Source organism: Sorex fumeus, unplaced genomic scaffold (assembly GCF_029834395.1).
Source record: "Sorex fumeus unplaced genomic scaffold, SorFum_2.1 ptg000130l, whole genome shotgun sequence".
Taxonomy (NCBI): Eukaryota; Metazoa; Chordata; class Mammalia; order Eulipotyphla; family Soricidae; genus Sorex; species Sorex fumeus.
The window spans coordinates 4431040-4452743 of NW_026606187.1; the positions used below are offsets into that span (position 1 = coordinate 4431040).

The 21704-nt window shown below is 40.9% G+C and overlaps 1 protein-coding gene across 1 annotated transcript; it reads left to right on the forward strand.

Annotated features, from left to right (window-relative positions):
* The first annotated feature begins 554 nt into the window (after positions 1–554).
* ANKS4B (ankyrin repeat and sterile alpha motif domain containing 4B) lies at positions 555–17652 on the forward strand. The gene is made up of 2 exons (XM_056138784.1): positions 555–718; positions 15716–17652. Exons 1-2 carry the CDS (start codon positions 555–557, stop codon positions 16797–16799), a joined length of 1248 nt encoding a protein of 415 aa, XP_055994759.1. The 3' UTR covers positions 16800–17652.
* The last annotated feature ends 4052 nt before the right edge of the window (positions 17653–21704 follow it).

Here is a 21704-nt window from a genome sequence, read left to right on the forward strand (position 1 = left end):
TAGTGTCCTTTTTGTCCCCACCCCCACACTCCTCTCCCACTCCCTCTTCACCTCCCGCCTATCACCTTAACAGACACATCACAAAGTTATGATGTGTGTTTTCAACGTTGCTGAGTGTGTATGGGATAGATTGCCAATTTCCCGCATCACTGTAACTGAAGCCCAGCCCCTGTTCGCCCATTATTTCCTTTTCCTTTCTTCCTTCCCGCCTTGATTTTTCATCCCTTCTTTGTCCTTCTCCTCTCTACACTCTGAGGTCAAAGGTGATCTAGGCTCATTCATTTTGACGGACATAAAATATAAAATGTGTCTTAGAACATCCAAGAAGTTCTCAATATTTGATGCCATGGCCGTTCCATGGGGAAAAAGTCCAAGTTTCAGGGCTGGGAACCGCTCTGGCTCCCGGCCAAGAAGCAGGGTGGCTGGAATGAGCTTTGCCCTGGGCTGACGCTCTTCCTTGTCACTGATTAACCAACTTTGTTGGAAGTCTGTTCCGTTGACACCCTACTCTACCCCAAGAGTGGTATCTGGCCAAGCACTGTGAGCAGGAAAAAATGTCTACCCGCTACCACCAAGCTGCCAGTGACAATTACCTGGAACTTTTGAAAGAGGCTACCAGGAGAGATCTGAATTTATCTGATGAGGATGGCATGACTCCCACGCTCCTGGCGGCCTTTCATGGGAACTTGGAAGCCCTAGAAACCATCTGCAGCAGGGGGTGAGTTGAACCTGTGGGTTTCGCTCGGAAGTGGCCGTGGTCGGATTTTTGCGAGGGGCAGCCAAGCCGATGAAAATGCTTTTCTTTCTTTCGAGACCATCTAAATGATTGTCCTTTTAGAGAAGGGGAGACTGCCGAGAGCTGCTCTCCTTTCGTTTCTGACTTCGTGGGGATGGCTCATAGCTTTTGAGTCCCAGACAGAGAGACCCTGAGTTCGAAGACACCTGCTTTGGGAGTGAGGCGCTGTATTTTGATTTTGTGCCTTTAAATCTTTTCCGTCAAGTGCCGATGGCTCTATTTTATTTATTTATTTTTTGTTTGTTTGAGGGCCAGACCTGGCAGTGCTCATAGCTTACTCCTGGCTTTGTACTCAGGGATCCCTCCCTGGTGGTGCTCGGGGAACACTATACAGTGGCCAGGGATCAAACCCAGGTCAGCTGCATATAAGACAAGCATCCAATCTACTGTGATATCACTCAGACCCCCTGCAAACAACTCTTTGAAAAGAACACATTGATTTCCTTTGTTTTAAGATGTCAATCTTGATTAGAACTAATGAATTTTTAAAAATTTGTCATTGTTGATTTTATCTGTACAATTAAAATCCAAAAAACCTTGTTTTAGTACTCGATTGTAACATAATACTCATTATTCTTAGATGGGCTAACTTGTTTTATAAGCTATAAAAGTAACCATTAACCTTTCTTATCTTCATTACTTCTCTTTCCATCAGATACATACATTATGCACGCCCCACACAACCTCCTATGCCCAGCCCAGACTATTATAGAAACCATCAGATTTTTTTTCTTTCCTGCTTCTTACCAAAGAGACTAAAAGTACTGAAACCTATAACTCAAGAAGAGTAAAGAAAAATAAAAGAGAATGGAACGAAAGGGACTAAATAAACCAACTTCGATTCAACATACTTCTACATGGCTCCTATGTGTCAGCCATTTCGTGCTGTTAACTTCAACAGAGATACAGTTCCTGCACTCAGTTTTCAGATGTGAGAGAGGACAGCAAATTACACCAATTATGTATAGGTTCAAAGAGGGGGGAGGGGATCAGAGGGAGCTAAATAAATAACATAGACAACAACACCAATAAAGTAAATGCCGGAATTCTTTTCTGAGCATTTAAGCTGGGGTTTGAAAGATAAGGTGGTGGATTGGTAAGGAGCACTGCATTTTGGAAACGGAGGAGGTTGACTTTGGCTGGATGTGGTTTGAATTGGAAGAGGACAGATTTTTAGACTGGAATCATTCAAGTAGCAGCAACTAGATACTCATTATCTCTGTCTCTCTGTCTCTCTTCTCCATGTCTGTGTTTGTATTTTTCCTTGTGTATCTGCATGTTTTCTTGTTTAAATTTTTTTCTTTTAATGTAATTGTTTTAATGTAATTAATTTTAATGTAATTATTCTGCTTTTCTTCTGATTTATTTCTCTTTTCTAGCCCCTTAAAATCTTACTGAAATTTTGGTATAAATGCAAAGGAATAAGAATCTGAGTCCAGTTAAATCAAGTCATACATTTGCACACAAATTATAAGGAACCCCCTCCAAATGCCATACTGTAAACATTGATGTTATATTTATTATGTGTGTAAATATATATGTATATATTCAAGTTTACATAGCATGTATAAATATACAAACATATTTTGCCTACATAAATATAATGGTATATATTAAGGAAATGATTTTGGCAGGGTGTTTTTATTTTTTTAACCTCTCAGTACATTATGAACTTTTCCACATGCCCATATATATTCTTTTATAATTTAATACTTAGGAGATCCTTAGTATTCAGGTCAATGAATTTATTTCCTAATCAACTTTCTTTTAAACAATTTGATTTTTAAAATTTACATAGTGTTGTGATGAGTATCTCATATATAAGTCTTTGTTTTGTCTACTTTTTCTCCCTCCACCATTCAAATATAATTAGTTCATTTGTTATTCACATTTTCTTGTGAAACTGAAGTATCTGAATAATTGTACATTCAGAAATGGACTACCTTGTTTTCAAAATTATAGTAAGTCATTAGTGATTTATCAATGTAACTTTGTTTTATTTTAGGGGCATACCCAGCTAGTTGTCAGGGTGTCTCTTGGCTCTGTGCTCAGAAGAGACCCTGAAAAGGTTGGGGGATTGTATGCCATGTCAGGAATCAAATAGGGTCAGCTGCATGTAAAGCAAAGCACCTTACTTAGATAATCTCTCTGGCCCAAATATTCTTGTCATTCATTAGTGGTAAAGCTGAAAATGTGGGATTTTTCTTTTGTTTCTTTAGTGGTCATTGAATTTCCACTCTATGTGCTTGTGTTTGCATGTTTTGTTTTGGGGCCACACCCAGCAATGCTCAGGGCTATTCCTGGCCTGTGTTCAGGGATCACTCCTCGCAGGCATGGGGGACCATATGGGGTGCCAGGTTGAACCCAGGTCAGATGCATGTAAGGCAAATGCCTTACCCACTGTACTATCTCTCCATGAACTGTACGTGCTTAAAAAATGTACAAACTCTATACACTATTGCCATTCTTACATTGAGGAGTTGAACACTACTCACTGATTTATAGAAAATATGCCTTTCAAAGTTCAAATGTCAGTTTTTTATTAATTATTTGTTTATTTACTTATTTTGGTTTTGGGGGCCACATCCAGTGGTACTCAGAGCTTACTCCTTGCTCTATGTTCAGCAGTCACTCCTGGTGGAACTCGGGATGGTGGGGATCAAACCCAACTTGACTGTGTCCATGAAAAATGCCCTATCTCTCCAGATCCTCTTCTGTCAATATTTTAATATATATTCACAATCACGATCACGATCATCCTGTTGTTTGTCGATTTCCTCGAGCAGGCACCAGTAACTTCTCCTTCCTCCTAGCCCTGAGATTTTAAAAGAGCCATTTTAATGCTCTTTCAGGATTAGGAGAATGCCACATACCAGTAACAATATATATTCACAGTTCATTATTAGTATCTTGACAACAGGTATTTTAAATATCTTTAAATATGTATTTTAAGTATGAGTGTCTTTATATATTGAAATCTGTTCAATTGTACTATCATTCTAATTGGGTGGTCATACTTATACACTGACATTTTCTTTTGAGATTTCATGTTTTATTTAATTTATTGGTGGTGGTGGGGTGGGGGGAATGTTGGATTATACATGGCACTGCTCAGGCTTCTGGTTCTTGTTTTAGGGAATCATTCCTAGCAGGGTTTGGGGAACCAGGTGTGATACCAGAAATCAAATCTAGATCACTGATCACCAGGCAAGTCCCTACCTCTGTACTATCTATCTCTCTGATTCTCAAGTTTTACTTTATTTATTTTTGTGGGGGACATACCTGGCGATGCTCAGGAAGTCAATCCTGCCTCTGCAGTCAGGAATTATTCATGGTGGGGCTTGGGGGACCATATGTAATGTCAAGAATAGAACCTGGGTCAGTCCTGTGCAAGCAAGTGACCTATCAGCAGTACTACCTCTCCAACCTCATATTTAAATGAATTTATATATCAGTTATTTAAATTTGAGGTTGAGGTTTATGATCCAACTTTACATTCTCCAACTGGTTAGTCATTTGTGCCAACATAATGTTTTGTAGTCTACTCTTTCCCGTTTAGTTGTCATAGTAATTTTAAATCAAGGTAATGTGAAAAATCTGTTTAGTAAGTTGTATTTATTAAACACTGTTTATGAGCACAAAAATTGTTCTAACTCACTTTTTCTAGTTCTTCTTCTCTGTCGCTTGTCTTCTGATAAATTTTAGTACATAATACTAGCTTTCTCTTTTCTCCCTTCAGAAGTATTTAAAATCCTGTGTCAGTTTGACCTGATGTAGGCAGAAATAAACGTCTTGTGAGAGCTCGCCTGTCCCTTTTGGCAGAGGGGGCTCGAGGAGGCTCTAGAGGGCAAGAGGGAGTAGGTGTAGCCACTCCTGGTGGTTCTTAGAAGATCTTGTGGTGCTGTGGATTAAATGCAGATTTTCTGGGGCCAGAGTGATAGTACAACGGGTAGGGTGTTTCCTTGCACGTGATCAACCCGGGTTCGATCCCAGCATCCCAAATAGTCCCCCAAGCACTGCCAGGAGTAATTTCTGAGTGTAAAACCAGGAGTAACCCCTAAGCATTGCCGGGTGTAACCTAAAAAGCACCCCCCCAAAAACAACAACAACAACAACAACAACAACAACAACAACAACAACTCAGGCTTTCTTTATGTAGAACATCCACTCCAGCCAAGCTGTCTTTCTGGATCTATCTCTATTTTTTGGTCATAATAGATCTTTAGGTATCTGTGTGAAATCAAGTTTATAATAATATTTAAAGGACAAGTAAATAAAACAGATTTAAAAGCAAATTTAGAGCCTGATAAATCATTTTGGTTCACTGTAGTCTGATCTATATTTATGAGAAAATGGGTCCTGTGATGATCATTAATATCCAAATTTAGGCTCTGTTAAAAACTTTTTTCTTTCATTAAAATTTTTTATTTCAGTTTTAATTTGATTCCAATTCATTTTATTTCATTATTTATTTTATTGTTTCATTATTTTAGTTCATTACTTATTTAGTTCACTATTATTTAGTTCATTATATTTCATTTTAATTTATTTAATTTCAATTTCTTAATTTCAAGATATCAATCAAGATAACATGCTATCCCCAATTACATACTGGGGATACCAATAATAATAATAGAACTATTTATTAAATAATAATCAGTAATTATAAATACTTTACTGAAATCAATAGAAAATAACATGTTATCTCCAAGTACACAGACTTTCATTTGGCTTTTAAAGTGTGCATGTGTTTTTTATTTATTATCTAAAATAAACAAGTTTGTTTTTCTTCCCTGATTCTCCTTTTCTTTTCTTTTTTTTGGGGTGATTTTTATACATTTTATTTTCATAAAGTAGTTCACAGTAGTTCATTACAGATAACATTCAAACCCCCACCCATCCAGCAAGCACCTTCCCATTACAAATAAGAGGGAAGTGTGTGAAGGTTGTTGTTTTTCATTCTGGGGCCATTTAAGGCCGTACATAAGACAATACAAGCAACTACGTCAAAACCAAATACATGTGTGCTGCTTTAGGTACATCAGTGGGCTAGAGTATAAGAGGTCGTGAATGCGGCGCTGCTCCAGGAAATATGACTGTAGCTCTCTTCCAGGAGCGTTGTTTTATAGTCTCTGGATCTTGGCCATTGATGAGATTACATGGCACTGGGGGAAGCGACTGGAAAACTGTGGGCCTGGGTGAAGGAGGCCCAGCCCCAATCCAAGCAGGCTTGGAGATCTCAGCCACGAGTCCCGCATACCTGGATTCCTCTGCCGGTTCCTTCATGTGTGAGGCTCATCTGAGCGTGTGAAGAGTGCCCTTGGATTCTCCTTTTCTTAATTTTTGTTTTTTGTTCCATACCCACTGGTGCTCAGAACACCCCGCTTATGAGACTATGAAGTGCAAGGGATCAAACCCTGGGTGTCTCACATGCAAAATAAGCTCTGATTTCCTCTTTTTAACTTATGCAAGGAAATACACATTTACTGTAACAGGTCCTATCACTTGGGAAGGTTATGGCTAAGGAGGTAAAAATCGTACAAGTTCTTTGATAATTAACAGTTGAGAGTATATTCTTCAGACTTTTCCCCTTGAGAATGAGTACAGGGGTCTGCAGAGAGCTCAGTTTGCTCAAGCATTTGTCTGCATGTGGAAGCCCACCCAGCTTCCATATCCACTTGAGATGTTTCCCCCAGCACTGCAGGGAGTTGCTCTGGGCCCCTCTGAGCACTGAATCTAGTGACTGTGTGATGGTGTCTTCTAAGATCTTGTCACGGTCACCGTCACAGTCCGCCAGTTGTTCATCGATTTGCTCGAGTGGGCCCAGTAACGTCTCTATCATGAGACTTGTTGTTACTGTGTTTGGCATATTGAATACGTCACGGATAGCTTGCCAGGCTCTACCGTGCTTGCCAGGCTCTGCCGTGAAGATCTTGTCATAATTCATCAATTGCTCATTCATGATGCTTAAGTCCAGTCTTTGTTCAAAGTGAGCTGGGTGAAGGTCCTTGTTCATTCATCTTTGCTCATGGTTCTTATATTTTCCTAAAATAATTTTCTAAAGGCAGAGTTGGTGACTTAAGAGTGGCATCATGTTTTAAATGATTGGGGCACAGGCTGTGCCAGGAAATTTGAGCCACTTTAGGTTTTTCCTAACTTTTTAAAATTTCCTGACATCCCTGCCAATTTGCTATTTTTTTCTAATCATTGCTAAACTTATAGGGGAAAAATGGTAATACATTGTTTTCATTCAGACCAAAGGTAAAGGTAAAGGCCCTCCCGTTGATCGTCGATTTGCTCGAGCGGGCCCAGTAACGTCTCCATTGGAGACTTTGTTGTTACTGTGTCTGGCATATCGAATACTCTCGGTAGCTTGCCGGGCTCTCCGAGAGGGGCGGTCATTCAGACCAATGGGTTCAAATATTCACTTTCATATAAAATTTCTTTGATCACTTGACTTCCCGTTAATCGTCGATTTGCTCGAGCGGGCTCCAATAACGTCTACATTTATCCCTGTCGCATGCTAGTGTAGCCCAATGGCATCTGTTAGTTCTAGGGACATGAAGAGCCTCAAACCGATTGATCGTTCAGGATCTTGATGAAGAAGTCTGACCATCTGGTAGGTGGGCGGCCATGCGGTATTTTGACGTCCCATGGAATCCAGTCGGGAACAGCTCTAGTCCAGCGGTTTTCTCCAAATCTCATTACGTGTCCAGCCCATCTGATTTTTGACACCTTGGCAAACGAGACAGCGTCCCTGATTCTTAATCGTCAGTGGAGGTTGGAACTCTGGATTCTTTCTCTCATTTGAGTGAAACGTGATACTCCAAGTATTGCTCCTTCGATTCCTCTTTGGGAGACCCGAATAGCGTTCTCATCCTGTTTTGTAGGGCCCAGGTCTCTGAGGCATATGTTAATGCAGGAAGAACAGTAGAATCAAACAGATGTGCCTGGAGCCGGAGGTTCTTCGGCCTCTTAGCTATTTCTTCAACGCTCTTGAAGACGTTCCAAGCTGCTCTCTTCCTCCTGCGAACTCAGGTGCCAGGTCATTCAATATGTTGACTTCTAGACCTAGGTACACGTAACTGTTGCATTCGAAGATGGTCATTCCATTGAGAGCGAATGGAGCATCAGGAATGAGGCTGTTTCTCATAAACATTGTCTTCAGAAGATTCAGTTGTAGTCCGACCTTTCCACACTCACGATTAAGTCGGCCAGCATTTGTGCCTCCACTGTCTCCACTACCCAGCCACCGCCATGCTCCAGGACGCTTTCTGGACCGCGCGGCTGCTTTGCGGCCATGCGACACATTATAAGACACTTAATATCCATCTTCCAGAATTGCCGTACCATATTTGATAGGGTTCAAATATGGTTTGAACCATGGGAACACCTATAAGAGCGATTAGGGGCCGCCCCAAAAGCCTCTATCCCTCTCGGAGAGCGTGGCAAGCTACCGAGAATATTCCGCCCGCACGGCAGAGCCTCTCAAGCTATCCATTGTGTATTCAATATGCCAAAATTAGTAATTACAATAGATCTCATTCCCCTGGCCCGGAAGGCATCACCAATATGGCAGCGTTGAGAAAGATGATAAATCTCAAGGCCGAACTAGGCTGCCACAACGAAGGAAGACAAAAATGATCGTCTGTACTTTCAATGCACATACGCTAGCATCAGATGCATCCATCAAGGACCTGATGGTACAAGTGCGAAAGATCAAATACGATATCATTGGTCTGACCGAGACAAGAAGGCATCAATCACATCACGCCGTTTTCGACACTGGAGAAGAATTGTTCCTCGGAACATGCGATAAAAGAGGTGTTGGAGGCATCGGTGTCCTTGTCAACACGAACTTGGCCATGAGCATTGATTCATTTAAATGACTAACAACCCGAATCGGATGTTTACATTTGAATAGATGTGGCTCACTGCCGGCAGTTTCTATCTTTGTTGTCTACGCACCAACTTCCAATGATGATGAAGAAGAAATTGAGAAGTTCTACATGGAGCTGGAGAAGTTCTATAAAGAAGACCATATCTTCTACAAGATCATAGTCGGTGATTTTAATGCCAAGATAGGACCAAGAAGATCAGCTGAAGAACTCCACATCGGGACCCATGGCCTAGAATGGAACAAACAGGGTGAGAGACTGTCTGAGTTCATCATGTCGACCAAGACCATCCATGGTAACTCACAGAAGGCCAAATCTAAATGTTGGACATGGGAGTCTCCTGGTGGACGGTTCCACAACGAAATAAAATTTCTTTAATTGTTTTTTTTTTCTGAGGATGTCATGAAAATCAAATAAATGCCAAAGGGAAAAATAGACTAGATGTTCAAAATAACTTAATAGAAGCACATGTCCTATTTAGTGTCATTAATACAAATACGGGCTGGAGCGATAGCACAGCGGTAGGGCATTTGCCTTGCATGCAGCTGGCCCAGCTGAGCCAGGTTTGACTCCTCCGCCCCTATTGGAGAGCCCGGGAAGCTACTGAGAGTATCTTGCTCACCTGGCCAACCCTGGCAAGCTACTGGCAACAACAAGTCTCATGATGGAGACGTTACTGGGCCCGCTCGAGCAAATTAATGAACAATGGGAGGACAGTGCTACAGTGCTAATACAAATACAGCTTTAAACATTATTGCCTAGCTACTTGAAAAAAATTTTATTTTAAATCAATTAAAATTGAAAGTTAAATTGACAAAATAAATGATTGCCCAAATGCACTCACAGATCCACCAAGAGACAAGAACAAAATTTGATTATGTTAAAATCTGTTTTGTGAGCTTCTCTTTAGGAAAAAAAAAAGTATAAGGGAAAAAAGTAACACAAGACAGAGTTTGGCCAAGGAAATGCTCAAGCATCAATATGAATTCAGATAGTCATATTGAGTGGGGGCAGAGGGACACCAGCTTATGAATTCCTACTGTAAGGTGGTTATAATGGTTCTATTAAAAAGTGAGACACACCAAGGATTGAAAGACAAGCTTGCTTTTAAAGGGATCCCATGAAAGTTGTCAATAGAAAACACTTTTCATCAACTTGGAAAACTGTAAATAAAATTTGTGCAGGGGAAAAGTTTAAATGCACTATCACTTGTATCACTTGTGATCCCATTGTTCATTGATTTGCTAGAGCAGGCGCCAGTAACGTCTCCATCTGTCCCTGTCGCATGCTAGCTAGACACCTGTAGCCCAATGGTGTCTGCTCACTTCAGGAACACGAAGAGCCTCAAACCGATCACTCAGGATCTTGACAAAGAAGTCTGGCCATCTCGTAGGTGGGCAGCCAGGCATTCTTTTGATGTCCCATATAATTGGTAATGGCTCTAGTCCAGCGGTCGTCTGTAAACCTCATTACGTGTCCAGCCCATCTGATTTTTGATGCCTTGGCAAATGAGACAGCATCCCTGATTATTGAGTGTTGACGTAGGTCGGAACTCCGGATTCTATCTCTCATTTGAGTGAAGCGTGATACTCCAACCATAGCTCTTTCGATTCCTTTTTGGGAGACCTGAATAGCATTCTCGTCCTGTTTTCGTAGGGCCCAGGTCTCTGAGGCATATGTTAGTGCAGGAAAAACAGTGAAGTCGAAAAGATGTGCCCAGGGCCAGAGGTTCTTTGTCCTCTTAACAACTTCTTTGACACTCTTGAAGGCGTTCCATGCACTAATATGCACTATAAATGCATATAAAAGCATATATAAATATAAACGCACTATAAAACTCATAAATCAAGTTTTTGAATTTTGTCAGGAATTATGGAATTTTGTGTATGAAATATTTTAAAAAGAAGACGTATCTTAGGGGTCATTTCAGGTTTTCTTCAGGTTCTTCTGCCTATCCTGAAAGATCATTCAAGATCCCACGAGACAAGAAGACTCCACTTGGCCCCTAAGCATGTAGAATTAATCCAATCTTAAAAACATCAGTACCCTGTTAATTCCCCACCACAGTTCATTCCCCTCAATGATATTTTTTTTAAAAAAATTATCCAAGAATAATTTGGGAAAATTGAATCAATATTTTCACTATGTTTACAGTAACATCTTTGATGTACAATCCCTCTGATGTCTGGGTTACTTAAGGATTCATTTAAATATGCATTTGGTTAAAATAAATACAAAGTCCAACTACATTTCTGAGCACGAGACAATCTTCCTTTAAGATACACAATTGTGCTAAGGTTGAAAAAAGTAGAGCGATCTTTAAAGTGGCTGCCCAAGATTTTGAACAGCGTTATTCAATATTTGCTTTCTTTAGATCCAGTTTCCTTCTTCCTTGCCCCGAAGTCCCCTGGCCCCATCCCCACACACACGGGTCGCACTGAGGTATACTGACAGCCTCTCAGTTATGGTACATCACATGACCCATCTGTGGCTCTGCTCACGCTGTTCTCTGTTCAGAAGGAGATTGCCAGCTGCCTGTCTGTGGGCTGGATCTAGCACACAAATCTGTTTTCTTTGGACTTCAATGTATTTTTCTTTTAAATTTGAGCCCACATTAAAAATTTTAGAAAACACCACATGAGATTATGGCTTTCTGTTTTTGCTTGGGGAAAAAAAAATGGAAGCAATATCGTGCCTGCTTTAAATCAAGAGTTCCATCAACCAGTGTTGAGCTCTGTACTGTTCTCTCTGTAAGGAGCTTGTGCTGAAATATGACTTTGTTGAAAGAATAAACCTGGCCATTGTTCAGTAACTCATGATACCTGCATGGCTTCTTTAGATGGAGTGGAGACTAGAAGTCAGGGGTGATACGAAAGACCAAAAAAGACACAGACTTTGTTCTCTTGGGCACATTATTGAACCAGGGGAACAGGGCATACATACTTGGCAAATTACACAAGACTATAAATGTCAAGTAAGTATAATAGCTATCATAGTGCTGAGAGAGAGTGGTTAGTAGATGGATGTGAGGGGAAAATATAGGGACTTGGGAATTATGAGATTAGTGATAAAAATGATAGTAGAGAACTAATCAATCAAATAGCTACAATGCACCAAGCACTCATCTATTGATTTTTATATGTTAACTAATTGGCATAACAATTCTATGAGAGGTAATCTGCTCAATTTATACAGCAGAACACTGAACCCTTACTTAAAAGCTCTGTTTGTTTTATTTTAAAAAATTGTTTTTAATTGAATGGCCATGAGATATACAGTTACAAAGTTGTTCATGATTGGGTTTCAGTCATACAATGTCCGAACACCCATCCCTTCATCAGTGTACATTTCCCAACACCAATGTCCTGTTACTTTCCCCTACCCCCACCCCTGCCCCCTGCCTGCCTCTACGCCTGTGATTTTCTCTCTTTATCTCTGACTTTCCTTTTGTGTTTTATTGTTTGCAATACAGGTACTGAAATGTTATCAGGTGTATTTCTTTACTTACTTTCAACACTCTGTTCTTGTCCAGAGTGGATCATTTCCAACTATTATTGTCATAGTGGTCCTTTCTCTAACCTCCACTCTCGATGTTCTTGTGGCAAGCAGTCCTCCTGGCCCCTGTTTTATCTGTCCTTGGATATTACTCGCATAGTACCATTTTTTTATATCCCACAAATGAGCACAGTCATTCTTTGCCTGGTCCTCTCTAAAAAGGTAGGTATCTGCTAAAGTATAAAAAGTGCTTTATTTATTTATTTTGCCACACCTGACTGTACTCAGGGATCACTCCTGGCAGTGTTTGTGGACCATATGTGGTGCCAAGGCTCAAACCAGAGTCAGCCACATACAAAGCAAGTGCCTAAACCCTGAACTCTCTCTGGTCTAAAAGGTGATATGTTAACACGAGAATGTATTGTGTCGGCATTGGGGTCAAGCCTTGAAGCCTGTATACCAATGGACAAATCCATTAAACACCTGTTGTCTTATGTTATCACTCTGATAATTATTCTCTTCCTCCTTCTCTAAGGGCTGGAGCGATAGCACAGCAGGTAGGGCATTTGCCTTGTACGCGGCCAATACGGCCCACTGGAGTTTGATTCTTCCTCTACCCCTCTCGGAGAGCCTGGCAAGCTACAGAGAGTATCTTAAGTCTCACGATGGAGACATTACTGGGCCCGTTCGAGCAAATCGATGAACAACGGGAGGACCGTAACCGTGACCGTTCTTGTCCAGAGTGGATCATTTCCGACTATTATTGTCACAGTGGTCCTTTCTCTAACCTCCACCCTCGATGTTCTTGTCGCAAGCAGTCCTCCTGGCCCCTGTTTTATCTGTCCTTGAATATTACTAGCATAGTGCCATTTTTTAATATCCCTGGCAAGCTACCTGTGACATATTCAATATGCCAAGCACAGTAACAAGTCTCACAATGTTACCGGGCCCGCTCAAGCAAATCGATGAACAACAGGAGGACAGTGAGAGTGACAGTGATTCCTTCTCTAAGAAGAACACAGTGATGATTGTTGGTGTGTAGGTAGCTAGTGAATGTCTAAGTACTTCACAGCCAGAAAGCATAAGGAAACCAGAGGTTCCACAGAGGAGCTACAAATCTGTTCACAGAATTGTAAAACGTCAGTTAGGTGACATCAAACAGTGCAGCTCTTTCTAATCTATCATGAGCTTAGAAATCATTTGGGTATCTTATTAAATGTTCAGATTCTGAAACAAGCATTTGGGCTGGGGTACAACATTTTGTCTTTCTATCAAACTTACATGTGATTCTGCTATTGCTGCTGCTGGTAGCTCAGGGACCAAACTTTGAGTAACAATGTCCAAGTCAGAGCTGGAGCTATAATACTTGCAAGTGGCTGACCCAGGTTCCATCCCCATGTGGTTCCGAGTCCTGCCAGGAGTGATTCTTGAGCACAGAAGCAGGAGTCATCCCTGAGCAACAAAAGGTATAGCCCCAAGTCCCCCCCAAAACAATACAAAACAAAATGAACAAGTGAGAGTTTATAGTGCTGTAACACATCCACCACTAGAACTTGGTCTTCTTTTCCATTTCCATTTTTGGCTCACAAGAAATGCTAAGAGGCTTTCTTGTGTTCTCTCTTCTCCTTCCATGGAGTTGTCTCGGGGGGCTTTGGTAAGATCTCTATCTGGGGATCCAGTCAAAAGAATCAGAAGGTACCATTTGTATTTTCAGATTTGTCAGTAGTGGCTGGAGACAGATCATAATCAACAAGAAATTGTTATTTATTTGTGTTGCTTGTAACATAAGGCATACATATGAAAGGTGGTCATGGGGGAGGGGGCTAGGACAGGATTCCAGAGATTCATTTATTGCTTAAACCTTTATTGAGCACCTACTTTATACCTATTTCTGTGATGGCCATAGGATCTCTGGTCCTAATAGCATTTATTACTCTCTCAATGTCCATCTTTTTTTTTCTTTTTGCTTTTTGGGTCACACCTGGCGATGCACATGGGGTTACTCCTGGCTCATGCACTCAGGAATTACTCCTGGCGGTGCTCAGGGGACCATATGGGATGCCGGGAATCGAACCCGGGTCGGCCACGTGCAAGGCAAACGCCATACCCACTGTACTATCACTCCAGCCCCTCTCAATGTCCATCTTAAAAGATTACAGAACTGTTCATATGTATGTTACTCTCCTAGGGAAAAAAATTGAGAAACCAGAAAATATATTGTAACCTTTGCATTATTATTAACAGAGCATTTACTACCTACTCAATATCCATTCCTTTCTTTTTTGTTTTGTTTTGTTTTGTTTTGGGGACACAGCTATGCTCAGGGCTTACTCCTGGCTCTGTGCTCATGGATCACTCCTGGTGGGTGTGGGCACCATATAGGGGTCCAGGGATCAAACCCTGGTCTACCCATGCAAAACCAGTACCTCATCCACTGTACTATCTCACTCCAGCCCTGATATCCATCCCTTTCTATATTATTGATAGAGACCTAATTTTACTCAATTATTTCTCTACAAGTGATTAAGGGAGGGTATGCAGTTCATGAGAGATGATTGATAAATTTTCAGAAATTTTGAGCATCAGTTGAATGCATATATTTGTAAAAAGAAACTATATAAGCCTATACTTTAATAACTTAAATTAGCTAACACTAAAAAACTCCTCATCTCACAATTATTTTATCACATTCTATACTATTATATAAGTTATTAATATTAGGCCCATATATTATACCCATACATTATATATGTATATGTACACAGGCATATATGTATATGTATGCATATACAATGGAAAGAATTTGTAATGAATTTCTTTTCCAAATTCATGACTCATAATGCCACGATAATAAATTGGATTTTACCATGATGACATATTTACACCAAGGATATTGTCACACACTATAAATCAGCGTTTGATATTTTGCTCCATGACCCAGTTGTTAAACATTTACCAGAACAATGTTGGGCAATCCTAATGCCAGCTTTGGGAGAATTTTCTAAGTGATCTAAACCAAACGAGGTGGCTTTGTTTCTCTTCCCTTAGCCGTTGACCACATTCTAGCCAAATGAGACACGAATACTGCTCTTTTAGAGAGTGTCTTTGAAGGATTTTCTTGTTTCTAGAAGGTAGAAGAAAAATGAGAGATGAGCCCTTTATTTTTCTGGCTATGGAATATGTGTTTGAAACCAAACTTTGAGAATGTCAGGGAAGGATTAGTATAGATGTTGATTTTCTTTTCTTTTCTCCTTTTTTTTCTTTTCTTTTTTGCTTTTTGGGTCACATCTGGCAAAGCACAGGAGTTACTCCTGGCTCTGCACTCAGGAATCACTCCTGGCGGTGCTCAAGGGACCATATGGGATGCTGGGGATCGAACCCGGGTCGTCCGCATACCGGGCAAATGCCCTACCCTCTGTGCTATCACTCCAGCCCCTGGTTGTTGTTTTTCATGTTTGTTCTTATTTGGGGGGAACCCCAGGTTCAGAGAAAAAAAAACTGCATGTCTCTTTATTTTCTCTTCTAGAGGGGACCCTGACAGATGTGACATCTGGGGAAATACTCCTCTACATTATGCAGCCTCCAATGGTCACACTCACTGTGTCTCTTTCCTGATCAACTTTGGTGCTAACATCTTTGCCCTGGATAATGACCTGCAGTCTCCGCTGGATGCCGCCGCCAGCCGAGAGCAGAATGAATGTGTTGCTCTCCTGGATAAGGCTGCCAGAAACCAGAACATCATGAACCCTAAAAAGGTCACCAGGCTGAAGGAGCAGGCTCAGAAAAATGCCAAGAGACAAATCAAAGAGTGTGAGAAGCTTCAGGAAAAACACCAGAATAAGATGGCCCGCACTCACAACAAAGAGGACTTTGGGACTCTCTCTTCCAAGAGCAGTTTCTCCAGCTCATCCCTTTCAAGTGCTTCTACTTCCAGCACATTTGGTTCTCTCTCGAAGGGCATCAAAGACACCTTCAGGTTAAAGTTTAAGAAGAACAAAGACACAGTAGAACAGGTTGGAAAGGCAAACGGAAGTGGGCAGAGAAACGTGATGGAAGTGTTCATGGAAGAGGACGAGGAATTCTCAGAGAACTTCAAAGAGAAGCTGCATTTCTCAGCCGAGGATGACGATAGTGTACAGTATGAATCCATTCTCAACCGTCCAGGTCTTGGAAATATTATTTTTAATACTAATAGAATAATGAACTCCGAAGACATCTCCGAGAGCAAGAGGGAGATGGGGTTCAAAATGACCAGTGAATTGCTGCAGGGACCAGGAGCCGAAGAGACTGATGAAGCTGAAGCTATGGAAGATAGGGAGGAAAATGACCAGGAAGATGATCTGCCTTGGGCGGAGCATGAGGTGGAGTGGGAGGAAGATGTGGTCGATGCTACGCCGCTGGAAGTGTTCTTGCTGTCCCACCACCTGGAAGAATTCCTTCCGATTTTCACAAGAGAGCAGATTGACCTGGAGGCTCTGTTGCTTTGCTCTGACGAGGACCTTCAGAGCATACAAATGCAGTTGGGGCCCAGGAAGAAAGTTCTGAATGCCATAATCAGGAGGAAGCAGGTGATTCAGCAGTCGGGGAAGCTAGTTGACACCAGTCTCTGATGGGATGTGTGGTCTCCAGGGCATGTCTATAGCAGTGGCGTGGTGCTGTGTCCCACGAGAAGCACTCCAGGTAACACTCTTCTACCCTACACACTAGGCCAGTAGAAATGGCTTCCAAATATCCAAGGAAACTACCAATGAGCAACTCAAAGAGACCTGAAAAGGATAAGAAGACATTTCTCTTCAATTATCGTTGTGATCTCTTTGAATATAGAAAAGACCAAGGGGTTACGGGGAAGGTAAAAAACTCGATGAACTTTCCTAATTCTGTATACTTCAAAGTATAATGTCTTATCCCACTAGGCTGGTGCTTACTTTCTGATTCTTATGGTCTGGGGATTCTAACTCTAGTTTAGTTCCTAGTGCTATGACTTTCCTTGTTTGGGGGAAACTAAAGTTTCTTCATTGGCCTGAGGTTTGAAGCCCAACTTAATTATGTGTAATTCTTTGTCAGATTATGGATTCTATGACAGAATGAAAACGTCTGTTATTGGGAATAAAGAGAAAATGGAAGGCAGGGGAGTAAAGAAAGAAATAAGATATTGGTTACCAAGGACTGAATCTTGCCCTTCCCTCCAAGTTTATTTGTTAAAGTTCTACCCCTCAATGTGACTATACTTGATGATAGGACCTCTTAAAGAAGGTTAAAGATAAAAAAAAAGAAAAACCTCAGGGTAGCCCCTAATTCTATATGACTGGTGTCCTTGAAAAAGGAAGTTACCAGGAGTGAACATTTGCAGAGAAAGAACCATGTGAAGACATGGCAAGAAGGCAACAGTCATAGGAGAAACCAAGCCTTTCAGCACCTTGATCTTGGACTTTTGACCTCCTGTTGTAAAAAAATAAATTTCTGTTGTTTAAGTCATCCTGCCTATAGTATTTTCTCATGGTTTCCCTAGTGAACTAATACAGTGCTGAAGCAACAGGGTGGGGGAGGAGACAGTATGCATTAAAAACAAACTCATCCTATTTGATGATTTTTCTAAGGGCATCTACCCACTGAAACTTAAGAAAAGAGCCAATCAAATGTTCTGTTCTACTCTTGGTACAACAATGGTGTAGATATGAAAGATAGCACTACCATTAAACATGTTAGTAATCTCTTGTACAAGGGCCTATTGGCCCCAGGATGAAATACAACAATCTTCACACACTTTCCTCTAAGGAAATTTAATTGGACCATTTTTAGATTATTCATAACAAGCAATACAAAATTAATGGTTTCAGTTCTGCTTTGGGTGGGTATGTTTTGGGATTTGGGGTGGAAACATTTGAAATATGGTGGTGGGAAGGTTCAATGGTGGCGGGATTGGTGTGTGAATATTAAATGTAATGAATTATTGTAAACAAATTTATAAAAATAAAACAAAATTTAAAAATAAAGAAAAAAGGAATTAAAAAGAATGGAAGAAACCTAGAATCTTAGTAGAGAACTTTTGACTAGAAGAGAGTTTACTTTGTGTGTGTGTGTGTGTGTGTGTGTGTGTGTGTGTGTGTGTGTGTATTAGGTCACACAGTCAGTGCCTAGGGCCTACTTCTAGTTCTGTGTGCAAGAATCACTCCTGGTGGTTTTCAAGACCATATGTAGTGCTAGGGAATAAACCAATATCATAGTGTGCATGGCAAATGCTTAACTTCCAGTCGTTTCTCTGAATACCAAGCTTTTAGATTTTCATGCTCATTATATACATCTGTTTTGATTATTATTGTTTATAGCCATAGCTGCCTATCTAAATACTGGAGGTTTTACAGTATAAATTGGCAGTATCATTGCTGATGTTTTTGGTCAATCCAAATTGAAGTTCAAAAGTGATTTGTAAGTCTATAGACTGATACTGGATTTTCATATTTAAGTCCATAGAGTTACAATAATTTATCATTGACTTTATATAAGATATAGGTAGAAACAACTGTTTAATTTATGCATGCTTCCTGTTTCACATTTATTTAGGTTACCTAAAGAGGCTGAAGCATGAAGGATATAAGCTTAGGGAGAAAACGGATGCTCAGTATCATAAACATTTGGCACATTCTAAGTGAATGGATTTGAAATATCCAATGTCCAATATCCATGTATATAATGAGATATGTCACACAAGCGGTAATTATGTTTACAAAAATATTGAATTTTGTTTCTCTGGAGTAAAGGAAAATTGTATTTGCTTTCAGTGATGTGCATCAAAACAGGTAGCACATAGAAGACACTCAATAAAAGTGTGAAGTATCTGAGCATGCCTCCATTAGCACTTGTTATTATAGATGCAAGGATTCCTGCCTTATATTTTCCAGGAGCTTCCTGGTGAGACATTTACTGCAAGAATGTTGGAGAACCGTACGCCACTAGGAGAGTACCACTGCAATGAGAAATAATGCTCAGTAGTAGTGTTTTGTACATCATTTTCAGAAGAAAAAACAATACAGAAAGCCAGTGTTCTATTCTAGCAAGTGTGAGCCCATGCAGTGATACAAAAAACAAGGGACATAAGGAAGAGAATAAGACAGAAAGAGGAAGAAAAGACCACCCCATAAAAAACAGTACAGGAACTCAGCATCACAGCATTTAGTTCTGATTCATGGAAGTTTGTTCTCATTGGAATTTCTAGCTGGGATTTCCATACTGTCTTACTGGTGGACAGGCAATTTACTCAGAAATATGGGAGTGGGAGCACATATGTTTGCCTCATAGGACAAGACACTTTCACTGAGACCCGTTGGCCTGCTTGTAAATTATGTGGTGAGTTAGAAGGATGCGAATTTGAATGACAGTTGGATTTTAAACCCCCACATAGCAATTCCATCAAATTGCTAGATTAAAAAAAAGAGGAGGAGAGGGAACTTGGTGGAACACCGGTAAAGAGAATGGTGTAAAAATATTGTATGCCTGAAACTCAATCGTGAATAATAAAAAACTCAATCACCAATAATCACAGTGGCTAAATAAATAAATAATTTTAGAAAGACGGAGCAAACACAATCCTTTATTTTATCTCTGTGAGGCTAGAAATAGGCTGTTAGAAGTATGCATTTTTTAAGTTACATTTCATTTTTATTAGGATCACTGTATCATTGTATTACTGTCATACTGTCATTACTGATGATCAGTTTACTCGAGTGGGCGCTAGTAACGTCTCTATCCCAGCCCTGAGATTTTAGCAGCCTCTCCTTACTCCTCTTTCCCAATGATTGGAGGCTCTTTCAGGGTCAAGGGAATGAGACCTGTTATAATTACTGTTTTTGGCATATCAAATACACCACGGGGAGCTTGCCAGACTCTGCCTGTGTGGGTGGGATACTCTCAGTAGCTTACAGGGCTCTCCGATATATATATATATATATATATATATATATATATATATATATATTGTTGCCTAATGTCTGGAAAATGGGTAGGAAGTGTCTTACGATGTGTGGAGCCCAGAGTCTAAGACCACAAAGTTCCTTATTACCTGGGTACTGTGGGACTTCGTTCACACATGAGGCTCGGCCCGAGCATCTGGAAAGCAGCCTGGAGTGTGGCAACGGTTGGGTAGTGGAGGTTGGCTGCCAAGGCTGGGTCCCTTGGGGGTGGAGAGGGCTCTCACTTGCCCCGCTCTGGGGCGCCCCGAGTGAAAACAGCCTGGCACGAAGTCCGATTTTATTAGGATATTCCTGCTTATAGACTCCATAAGCTCATCGACCTTTAACATTTTTTTTGTCCCATTCAAAGGATACGTACATCTGCAATTATCATAAAGATTGTCTCAAAATACATGAATAGATAGAATTATTTTGCATCTTCCACACTGGGGCACAGAAAAGGCTAAAGATTCCTGCTCCTGGAAACTCTCCTGTGGTCAATAATGTATCACAGAAGCCAGGTCCTGTCCTGCTGCCTTGAGTCAGGGGACCCAGATACAAGGTGACAGACTGTCAAACAGCAGATATTCAAGACATATTGTTAAATAAATAACATCCTATGTTTGGAGGAGAGAGGTGCATGGAGGCAGAATGCAGGTTATCCTGATATGTTAACTAATTTGACTAATTTCAGGTTCCACACAGCATCTCAGGGTAGAGGTGGCCAAAGTGATATCAAAAAGACTGAGTAAGGCCAAAACGTTATCCTTTCCTGCACAAACCACTCTATTCACTTTCCCAACTGAATTGGAGAGTCATCATCTCATTGTGAAGAGTCTTCCTATGAAACTTTCACTTCCTCAGAGGAGAGATTCTTATGCGAAGAAGCTTACGTCATGTTATAAAACTTATATCAGTGTTCTAAACATTCAAGATTACTTATATTTAAAACAAATTATGATCCATGTATTAAATATTATTTATTGTTTATTTTAGACAAATGTTAAATTGTTATATATTTAGGGCGTTTGCCTTGCACGCAGCCAACATGGCCAACCCGAGTTCGATTCCTCCGCCCCTCTCGGAGAGCCTGGCAAGCTACCGAGAGTATCTCGCCCGCACGGCAGAGCCTGGCAAGCTCCCCGTGATGTATTCGATATGCCAAACACAGTAACAACAAAGTCTCCAATGGAGACGTTACTGGGCCCGCTCGAGCAAATCGATGATCAATGGGAGGGCCTTTACTTTACTTTTACTTTACTTTTAAACTAATTAATTCTATGGTGTGCACCTCTGCATTGTCCACTGTCCTCCCGTTGTTCATCGATTTGCTCGAGCGGGCCCAGTAACGTCTCCATTGGAGACTTTGTTGTTACCGTGTCTGGCATATCGAATACGTCACGGGGAGCTTGCCAGGTTTTGCCGTGTGGGCGAGATACTCTCAGTAGCTTGCCGGACTCTCCGAGAGGGGCGGAGGAATCGAACCTGGCTCGGCCGGGACCAGCTGCACGCAAGGCAAATGCCCTACCACCGTGCTATCGCTCCAGCCCATGGTGTGCACCTCAATTT

Bases quoted from the DNA above. Each gene is read 5' to 3' on its own strand.
- ANKS4B (XM_056138784.1), top strand. From the start codon at position 555: ATGTCTACCCGCTACCACCAAGCTGCCAGTGACAATTACCTGGAACTT. The intron at 719-15,715 runs GTGAGTTGAACC...TTTCTCTTCTAG, and splicing joins GAAACCATCTGCAGCAGGGG to AGGGGACCCTGACAGATGTG.